The sequence below is a fragment of the Hydra vulgaris genome, chromosome 10 (assembly GCF_038396675.1).
Source record: "Hydra vulgaris chromosome 10, alternate assembly HydraT2T_AEP".
In the NCBI taxonomy this organism is placed as follows: Eukaryota; Metazoa; Cnidaria; class Hydrozoa; order Anthoathecata; family Hydridae; genus Hydra; species Hydra vulgaris.
This window is the reverse complement of record NC_088929.1, coordinates 40,876,441-40,887,500: the sequence shown is the minus strand read 5'-3', so window position 1 is coordinate 40,887,500 and position 11,060 is coordinate 40,876,441. Positions and strand designations below refer to the sequence as shown.

The window sequence follows — 11,060 nt, the reverse complement described above, 5'->3', positions numbered from 1 at the left end:
ATGAAGATAGAGCAGAGAGAACAAGTAACTGGTCATTACATATTTGTTGCAGAAATATGTAATGACCAGTTACTTGTTCTCTCTGCTCTAATAAACTCTTGGACCACAGTTACGTATTGTACATAATGTAACCATAAAGATGATGTTCGTGAGTTTAATGAAAGATAATCTTTTTTCTTTGTAAACCAGTTTAGCAATATAACCGCCAGATCATTATTTTCTTTAACACAAGGGTTCTTTGAACCATACATTTCTAAAATATTTTTTTGCTCACTGTCATTCAAATCATCGAAAAAATTCTTTAATATCAATGAATTTATTGCTGATGCACATAAAAAATGGCCTCGTATAGCGCGTGAAAATTCTTTTCCTGATTGCATGTGTCCTACTGTTAAAGGGGCATAGACTGTTTCGAGAGCGCTTCTCAAACCACTTTCTTCCATCCAATTGAACCTAGAAAACTCATAAGTTGATGGAAACCTCCAAGACGAACAAATATATCCAAGTTTTTTTTTGGAGACTATTTCGTATGCTTTTATGTAAAGCGGCTGATCAAATGTTATGAATGGCATTGTAACATTCACTTTTTTGGAGTGATCAATGATGAAGCAAAGTAGTGAATATAGGGCTGTCAAATTAGTAGCGTGTAAATATTTTTTTAAATTGTAGTATGCATAACAAACTTGAATGACTGGTTAGAATATTGTTTTTGTTAATTAAGGTATGTCAGGTATGTAGTACTGCCTAATCATTATCCCATTGTTTGACTTGATATTTGACCATAGTTCCTTTTTATCTCTTACAATTTTATTTCTTTTAAACGAAAAGTCTGTGAATTTTCCATTTGCAATTGCAATTGACCCAATCCATGGTGCGTACTTTTTCCATCAACAGTAGCAATATCATAGTCTGCGTTGTCAGCTACAAATTGAAGAAAATAGGTTCCCTCTCCGGAGATGATCTTGTTGATAGTACCATGCTTTATAACGTTCTGTTTGAAGCGGATAACCTTAAAAAAATTACATAAACATTGGTATTGTTTGGATTCTGGGGATTCGAATAAAAATAAATAATACACATCTTTACTATTATACAAGTAAATACTATACATATCAGCACTTCAATGAAATGAAACTTACCTCGTCATAACTAACGTAAATCCCAATTTTGATAGCAGTATGTTCAGCCATTTTGATGAAAGTCAGTTATCGACAGCAACACTTAGTCCCAAAAATAAAATGGCATAATAGACCTGGGATATGTTCCAAAAAATAAAGCTTGTGATATTGAAACCTGTTTTAAAGGTGCTTGAACTAGTTCATTAATAAATGTTTTTAATAATTAAGGTACATGAATAACTGAGGTACATGAATAACTGAGGTACATGGGTTCCTTCAATGTTTAGGATGTTTTCTTTGGAAGGATATGCGTTGGAATTGTGGTCATGATTCTTTATGACATTTTTCAAAAGTTTTGCAGCTGTTAAAACAACACGCTCTCTATCTCCTCGTTTACATTTGTACTTTTTTTTTGATACCATTTTTCACATAAAATGTTTCAAACACTAAATTATATTGCTTCTGCCTTCTCTTTTGACAAAGCGTAAAGACTCACCGTACATTTTCTTTAATTTGATTTTGGTCATTTTTATTAAATAAACGTCATAATTGATTGACATAATTTTCGAATGAAATTCTGACAATGTTTACAACTCGATGTCTCTTTCTTACAAACCACACATAGTATTAAATGATGTCATTTTGTTACTGCAAGTAACAAAATAACATCATTTAATATAAAAATGTCCAGATGTCGAGTATTTTGGTAAAGGGTTCTTGAAGCTGGCTCTACATGATACATGATATCTGCCTTCTGCTGCTACTAAATCATTCACATTGATTAAACGTGCTTCTATAGTTTTAGCAAGTTGCTCTTCTCTATTGCGGCATATTTCGATAGTGGAAGAACGTATGGCAGATTTTTTTGTATGTACTTCTTCAAATTTGTTGCGATTCGGATTTTTTCTGTCATTGATACAATCACCGCCACAATAAAAACACTGTGTTTTAAAATCTAATAGTTCTATTTTGGCTCTAGTAATACGCTCTGTCTGGATTTTCATTGATCTTTTTCGAGAGCGATTAAAAAAAATTCTTACAGTATAAATGGATATAAGTGTTTACCTTTGTTCTTTTGTACAGTTTGAGCTTATCAACTAAAATCTAAATTAAGCTTAACATCATGCTCTATAATAGCAGTCAGGGGATGTTTTTTATCGCTATAATCAGAATACTTCGACCCTAATGATACATAGGATCATGTATTCTTACACCTTCTCCGCATTTAACACACACCGTTCCTCCATTTGATATGTCAGATTGAATTTCACCTTCCATTATTATTTTTTCTTTAAATAAAGACAGTCAACTATAAACAAAAATAGTTTTTTTTATATCTAATTCAATATTTAACTCACAGCGGTTTCAAATACATCAATAAATCTAAGTATTTTTTAAATTATTTTCCTGATAGCTATAATTTCAAGAAGAAATTCTTTTTATAATAAAATGAACACTTAAGCTTTCAGAAATATTTAACTCCTTTTTTTCATTCATTCAATAACATCATGGCAATTGAATTACACTTTTTTTTAATAACAAAGCTATGATATCTTAAAACACTGTTTCATATTTATTTAATTTTTTTTACATTCACATTTTGATCCGCAATTTTTTTTGCTCAACTCCAAAAAAGTGACAAGATACACCATTAAAACGATTAGAAATTTAATGGAGACATATATCATTTGAAAGATAAAATTATCTTTCAAGTGATATATAATGTCTCTATAAAATTTTTTTTCTAGGTTTCACTATCTTTTGGCCAAATACTACAGTGCTATTACGATGATCCAATTGGATTCTCGTAACTGAGAGGAATGAAAACAGTATTGATTGTCTGACAGTAAGTTATTTGAATCAAGATACAATGTGAAAAATTTGTTGATCAAAGACTTAAAGACCTTTCTAATAATAGAAAGAAGACTTATCAGACAATAATTAGGGGGGTCAGAATGTTCTCTAGAGTTTTTAAAAATTGAAGCAATAGGTGCCATTTTCCAGCAGGCAGGAAAAGAAGACTCAGTCAAGCACTTATTAAATAATTTAGAGAGATATGAAGAGAGTTCTGGAGACCACATTTTGTAAGACTGAGACAGGAATGGTCTGGACCACAAGCTATTGAAAAGTTTAATTGAGATGTACTTTATCAATAGAAACTAAAGTAATTTAAATGTCTAACAATGGGTTAACCTGTTCAGTTGGAATGGAAGGAAGAGAATGGACATAAGATTTAAGATTAGAATTAGAAGAAAAGTTCTTTGCAAATAGTTCAGCCTTATTCTTGGTAGAGGCAATAAAATCAGTTCCATAAAAGAGCGGTGGAATCTTAGACCTTGCTTTGTTAATAAAGCTTTTAATAAAGCTGTTAAAATCTTTCCAAAAGTCTCTAGAGCCTAACTTTTAAAATAAGATAAAAGGTTTAGTGAACAGAGAAAACAAAAAGATGATAAAAAAAAGGATTACGATTAGATTTTGCAGTTGCACAAGAATGTGAAAACCATCAAGTGGAATGAAGCTTGACTTAAAACAGACGATAAAAAAATAAAAGCTTCCATTCTTACCTAAATCTAGAAGGTTACATAGGAAGCCCTTTTATTAGCTGAGAAAGAAAAGACATAGGTCCCAGTAACCCAGTAAACTTTTGGGTAGTAGTAAGTAGTAAGATGAAAAGGTAAGTCCGAAAAAAAAGTACAAGATAAAAAATTTATAGAGACCATTGCATGGTCAAAAACATTTAAGGGTCGAAAAAGGAGAAACTGAACACAAACTGGACCTAGAGAACAGACATATATCAAGGAGTGAAGGTAAATGATTAGGGTTGTTAGGAAAATGAGCCACAAATTAGCTATCTGAGTAAAAGATTGAGAAATGCAAAACTTATAGGCATCAGTTCTAGATGGATCAGTGGCTTTAGATTTAAGCCATTCAGTGTAATAAGCACTAAAGTCACTAATAATAACAATACTGACAGAGAGATAAAGTGAAAGGGCATGGTTAATTTGACCAGAATCTACATCTAAAAGAGTACAGCCTTGGAAAGAAGGAGAAAAATAAAGAAAAAAGAGAAAGGTGATAGAGTGAAAAGGTGCTAAGGAAACACATAAAAGAATAGTCAAAGGATTCAAATCTTATTTCACGACAAATAGGTGAGTTGATTTATATGTATACCCCGAGCCAAGCATGTGACTGTTGGAGTCTTTGTGAATCAAAGGATAATACCAACATTGAAAACTGAAAAATTACAGAATTTAAATGTCTCACTAAGAAAAAGCAAGTCTGTTATTTTTTGGAAGAGATAAGATTCAACTAATAGAAGGTTGCTTTGCAGACCATAGATGCTACATCCAGCTAGAAGACAGTAGCTGGATGCAGTAAACATATGCCCAAGATGAGTATTTTTATTGAGATACCATCTGTAATTTTTACTCAACCATAAGGCTCAAGACAGGGTATTTTTTAGTTCGGGGTTTGTTTCTCCTAACCTTTGCCTTAAATAGTAAACCCTACAAGGCAGCAGGGCATGGGGCAGGTAGTACTGGGGGACATGATACTAGCAGCAGAGAGATAGTGATGATCCTGAACCTGACCTGACCTGAAGTAATTAAAAGGAGATACTTCCTGTAAACAGCACTTTAAAACATTAGGCATGATATTTTGGAAACGAATTAGGAAAAACATTATATCTAACGAAATACTATAGACTAATGTGAGCATGGGTTTTATAGTCGGAGTTACTAGATAGTTACTGAGCTCACACTGCATCAGAGATTTAAACAGAACAAAAACGCACATAGAGTAACTTACGGGTGAGTAAATATAGGTTGAAAGACAAAAGATAGATTGAAAAAGAAACAAAAACAACCTGGAAATAACGGGCTTTGGCATTAGACAAAACCTTTTTATTAGATAATAGTTTTAGAGAAACCAAACTGTGATAAACACTTAATGTGAAAGTGAAGAAACTGAGCAATAGCTAGGATCATAAACAGGACATAAGTCAAGTAGAAAAAGTCACTTAGGTTGTCTGAAAAAAAGAAAATGGAACGTTGAGCAAAAGTTGTGAGCTTCTGCACCTGCAGAGTCACTGACACTAGAAAATTAAGGTTCTAGTGTCAGTGACTCAAAAGAGTATTGAGATTAAGGAGAGTAATATAGAAATATAAGGGGAAGGTGATAGAGTTAAGTGGTGCTAAATGAAAGCACATAAAAGTATAGTAGATTCAAACCTAACAAATGGGTGAATTCTTATGAATGCAAGTGCCCAAGCCAAGCATGTGACTATTGGAATCTTCATGAATTAAAGGAAGATAACCATTAAGACTAAAATCACAAGATGAAACAGCTGAATTCAAATTAGTCTCGCAAAGAGCAGGTAGGTCTGGTGAACTTGGCAAGAGATATGACTCAACAGTAGTAAAGTTACAAGTTTGTTTCCTTACCTTAAATTCATTGCTTAAACAACATGCAAAGATTTCACTACTATAAGGTCATGACTAAAAAATGTCTCTGAAAATGGTCTTCAATTTATGGTAACTTAACGTTGAACTAATGAATTTAGCAAGAGCGGTAGATAAATCATATTAAAAAACTATGAACTTTTTATTTCAATAAAAATATTTTGTCAACTTTAACTCACACTTGCAAGTTCATAGCCTTGTTTTATTAGCAGAATTACTATTATGGGGTTAGGATATTACCAGTGAGCGATTTAAAATTTTGAAAATTTTATTTGAAGCTTATTTCAAAATGAAGTTTTCAAGATTTGGAAACAAAGTTTTTAAATAGCTCCAATTTGTAAGACTTTTATATTCATCGCTAAATTAAATAGCATTTTACATAATCTCACAATAGTGAACCTGCGTTTTACATAATCTCACAATAGAATAACTGAACCTTTTATTTATTCTGTTCTCAATTAGCGTACCCAACGTCAAGATTATCATCTAAATAAAATAATTTAAAAACTGAATAAAATAATTAAAATCATTGAACAGAAATCGAAAGACATTAAAGTATATTCTGAAAAAAATAATTTAAAAAAATCAATTAAACTAATAATAGAAACAACAATTTAACTTTTAATAACTTACCACACCAAATATAATGAAAGACATGATCTAAAAAATTTGAAAAATTTTTTTATTGTGACTGTAAACAAAACTTAAAACCATCAATGTGATTTCATAAATAACAGTAAGTTATTTGTTTAATGAGATGTAATAAACAACAGATATTAATGTGATGCTTTTTGTAACAGATATTTAATGTGATGCTATTCCTAACAGATGTTTAATGTGATATTATAAGTAAAATGTGTTTATTGCAATATCACAAATAACAGATGTTAATTACTTATGTCTTAAATAACCAGTCTTCAGTCGATGGCACAAGCAACTTTAAAATAGCTAAAAATATCTCTCTAAAATTTTTTCAATAATCTATTTTGTTGGAAATTTAATTAACCGAAACAATTTGTATGTATAAAATTTTATATTTAATTTTTTTAAACTTTTTTTTAATTTTTAACGCCCACAATTCAACATGTGTATGGTTTAGGCAGGTTTCCATAATGCCATTTTATAATTTAAATATAAAAGTTATTGAAAGGAACTTTTAAATAACGTATAACCCTTCTTAGCATTAACCTGTTTTGTAGATCAAGATATTTTAGATCAAGATAATACAAATCCTCTTTCTACCATAATACAACTTCTCCCCCAACTATAATACAACTCCTCTTTCCTTCCATAATACAATTCTTCCTACCAATACCAACATATTTGATAGACTATGTTCCATTTTATTTTAAAACAAAGCAATATGATTTTGATTTATAAATTTAACTTTTAATTTTTCATTTTGAAGTGGATATTGTGTTTAAATTCTTATTTTTCTTTATTTTTCTTTTACAGATAGATCACCATATTTAGTGGTTGATGACACATTTTTCTTTTACAGATAGATCACCATATTTAGTGGTTGATTATACAAATTTTTGCAGATCATTTAATACTGTCTAGTCACAAGTCACTAAAACTAATCGAGGCAAACTAAATGAGGCAAAAATACTATTATTATTATGCTTCTAATAATTCTTTATAATGTTTAGGAGATTTGTTATTACCATATTAAATCTCCTAAAGATTAGAAAGAACTATTCTTTAGAACTAACAATCAACAATTTATCACTTGGTTATAATGAGTACACTGTTACAGACATTCCTCATAAAATAAGTTAATTATTTGTTTAGAGCTTCTAAAGACTTTTTTTAAAGATGAGCAACCTTTTCAATTTCATCAAATGCAACTATAGGCGTGTCTCAACTAAGTTTTTATCTTTTTTTTACAACTTACATAGTACAGTTTAATTTTAGATATGAACATAGGTGTAATTTTTTATTTTTAAATTTATTGCTTTTTTATTCTAAAAAACAAAAGAACATTTTTGTAAATTATAATATAAAATATAAATAAATATAAAAAAAGGTTCTTAAATATTGAAAAATGGATCAAGCAGAAGATTTGCTAAGAAAATTTATACGCATAAATGTTTTAACTTTTTTTGAAAAAAAAAATCTAAATTAACATTTTTGATTTTGATATTGAATTATTTTTTTCTACTTTAAAGCAAGGGATGGAATATGGAAGTGATTTGAATATAAATATTTATTTATATATATTTAGTCTTAAAAAGAATATATTCTGGATATTGCTTAAACTGTTATCTGTTATTTAATATTATTTTATCTGTTAATTTAATATTATTGTTTATATATACTAGTAATAAATAGATTACTATAATCTGTATTAAAGGTGTTTAAACTTACTGATGTTGCCCAGGAGAAACCATATTTCTCAGTTAAGTTCGTTCCAAAAATAGGTCCAACTGTATTTCTGAAAAAAGTTTAATTTAATATTAAAATTTTTTTTTAAATAACTTCACAAGTAATTTATAAGTAGTTTGCAACTATCAGCATTAATTTTTGATCATTTTTTCAACTTTATTATGAAGAAAAAGAGAATTACTTTTGTTTGTATTCAAAATAAAAAAATATTAAATAGAAAATTTAATACAAGTTTATAAATAAGAAATTCTATAAGAAATTATCTGTTGAGGTAATAAAGATTATAAAGAATTAGCAAGATATTTATAATAAATTATATTATTATTTATAAAAAATAATATCAATAGTAAATAAAATGAGAAACTGAACAAAATTTACTAAACTTTATTCTCACAACCATTATTTTATGACAAAATTTACTTATATTTATTATAATATTTAAAACTATATTACTAACTAATAAGTATTATTATTTCTTACATTACTTAATTTATTGTGCCAATTTTAATGAGTAAAAAAGTGAACAAAACTAAAACTCTAAGAATAGGAGGTTCTCATTTGCAATACTTTTTGTATTGTTCATTTTTTAATAGTGACATCCAAGTCCCTTTTGGACATGTTTACACACAACATTGAAAACTTACTAAATGAGGACATCAATTCTCAGTGAAGATATCAATTCTCATGAACCTCAATTAAATTTAAGATAACAAAAATAATAACCACTAAAATTAAAGAAATTAAATGTGGCAACAGATTCAGACACTGAGGCATAGACATAGACATGCAGACACCAAAACTAACTTTAACTTTTTTTCAATCAGAACCTAACTAAATATGTATAATATAAAATGTAGAAAAGTGTTTTAAAAAAGTATTAAGAATATTTTAGTAAAAGGAGTAAATGTAAGTAAATAAATTAAAATATGATATTAAAATGATGTTAAAAAATCAAAAAAAGAAAACAAAAACAAAAGTAAACTAAAAATATTAAAGAAGAAATAGCAAAGAAAAGACAAGAAAAAATCAGTTACTTTTTTAACTAAAACTCCTGAAACTTAAAAAAATACAAAAAGTATTACCCAAGAGATATAAAAGCCACAAAAAGTCCAGAAAGTAAAGCGCTTGTTTCTGATGAAACATTCATCCCAGCATTTCTAAATATAAGAGTATATATATATATACAAAACCAATTCTTTATTATTATTATTCTCTATTATTGCTACAATTTCTTCTAAAGCACAAGCTATTCTATTCTTTGTTTTTGGACTAAAAAAAGTTTATTGGACACCTCTATCACAGATACCCAAGAAACCTTTTAGTGTTGTCTCTGAAATGAGAGTATTTGCAGATATATACTAGTTGATGAAAAATTCAAGAAATTATAAGATGAAAAACATTAAAGAACTTTTTTTGGTTTTAGAGTTGTTGCTGCTCACTAAATTTGACTTTAATGTCAGTGTCTGTTGTACCCATTTTATTTTTAGTTGATGCGTCATGTAGGATGCATGTATTTAAAACACAAATTTTATTTTATGACACCAATTGTTGGACACTATCTGTTTCTGGAAGGCTCCATCATCAGGTATAACAGCTAGATAAATACAATTTATGGAAGAGTATAAAGTGATTGTAACAGGCACTACAAATGTAAATACTGGTAGAAGAAATAAGATTGTCAGTCAGTTGCAAAGATGCTTTACTATAAAGAAACCACAATCTATTTGTCGCCAACATCATGTTCTTGACTGAGTCCTTTCCATAGTAAATTTTGTGATATCTTTTAGAAGAGCACAGAAATTATTTTCATTAACAATATCCTTCCCAAAATATGTTTACCAAAATATGTTTAATTAAAATATGTTTCCCAATCTATTTTTCTGCTAATTACTACTAACAATCTAGTTGCTCTCTAGATAATCTAAGAAGAAAATAACATAAATTGCTCTCGAGTTCTATTAAGCACAATGAAAAAACAGAAAAGAAATTTTTTTTTTTCAAAAAAAATCATTTTTCTATACAAAAAAAACACATGCTTATATATACAACTTGTATTTTGCATAGATTTATAGGGCTGTTTTAAATTATCTTGCCATCTCTCTGTTTTGCAATCAGATGTAGTGCTGTCAAACAAATCTTTTTTTTCTGCTGACAATAAAATTTTTGTAGTTTTCTTTTAATTTTATTAGTTTATTTATTTGTTTCTTTTCTTTTTTTTTAAAATGTTGGTTTCAACAGTAGTTCAAACAAGTTTTAATAACAAATTATATTTTCTTAAATTATTTTTTTTAAATCTCATTCACTTAAGGCTGCAAGCAACCACTATTAAGTTGGAAGTTAATAGAAAACAAAGAATAGAGTTAAAGAGCAAGGAAACAGTTGAAAATAGACTTGAAAAGTTTTATGTTGTAAGAATCAGGAAAACATATAGATGGGAGAAAGTTCCAAAGGGTTGAAGTGCGGGTAGGCGAATAAAGGTTTTTAGAGCATGCAGGGACAGATAAAGTAAAAGGATAAAAGGAACAAGAGATGATAACATGTTTGGCCAGCGATGATGGTATTTGTAGAAAAGAGAAAGAGATTCAATCTTATGACGAAAGAGAGGCCAAGCTTGGAAGATAGAGCAACTACGTTTACAATGCACTTTTGGACCTTGTCTAAAAATTAAAGAGCATTGTTAGAAGAATCAGCCGAAATATAAAAACAGTATTCCATACTTGGACAAAAGAGATTTGTATTGGTGGAGAGTGAAATCAGAACTTTGTAATCAACTGTATATATGGTTTCCAAAATCAATGAGAGATCAGTAGGACTCAGAGAGTTGGTTGCTATTCATTAATATAGGAATGTTGACAGTATTGCATATATAGTTGTTTGCAGTAAATAACTGAGTTTTACTGGAGTTAAAATTCACAAGTTACTGCAAGCGCCATTCTGATAGATCGGATTCAATATTGGCTGATTGTTCTAAGTGATTGAAATGAGAAGGTTTTTGTGACCACAGCAGAATAAAGCAGAGTTGCTAGAAAATAGAACCACTTTAGATGTAAGTTATCAGGTAGTATTGTAGTAGTAGAGCGTTTGCCTCATAAGC

The 11,060-nt window shown here is 29.1% G+C and overlaps 1 protein-coding gene across 6 annotated transcripts in view; it reads right to left on the bottom strand.

Moving 5' to 3' along the window:
* The window catches only part of LOC100212232 (MFS-type transporter SLC18B1), a 57,334-nt gene that overhangs the window by 2,350 nt on the left and 43,924 nt on the right, over window positions 1–11,060 (bottom strand). For all 6 annotated transcript variants that reach the window (XM_065808018.1, XM_065808019.1, XM_065808017.1 and 3 more), the window contains 4 exons: window positions 9,049–9,123; window positions 7,949–8,015; window positions 6,212–6,238; window positions 6,015–6,064 (listed from right to left, as the gene is read on the bottom strand). In XM_065808018.1, coding sequence (XP_065664090.1) covers window positions 6,015–6,064; window positions 6,212–6,238; window positions 7,949–8,015; window positions 9,049–9,123 — 219 coding nt within the window. The remainder of the gene's footprint in view (window positions 1–6,014; window positions 6,065–6,211; window positions 6,239–7,948; window positions 8,016–9,048; window positions 9,124–11,060) is intronic.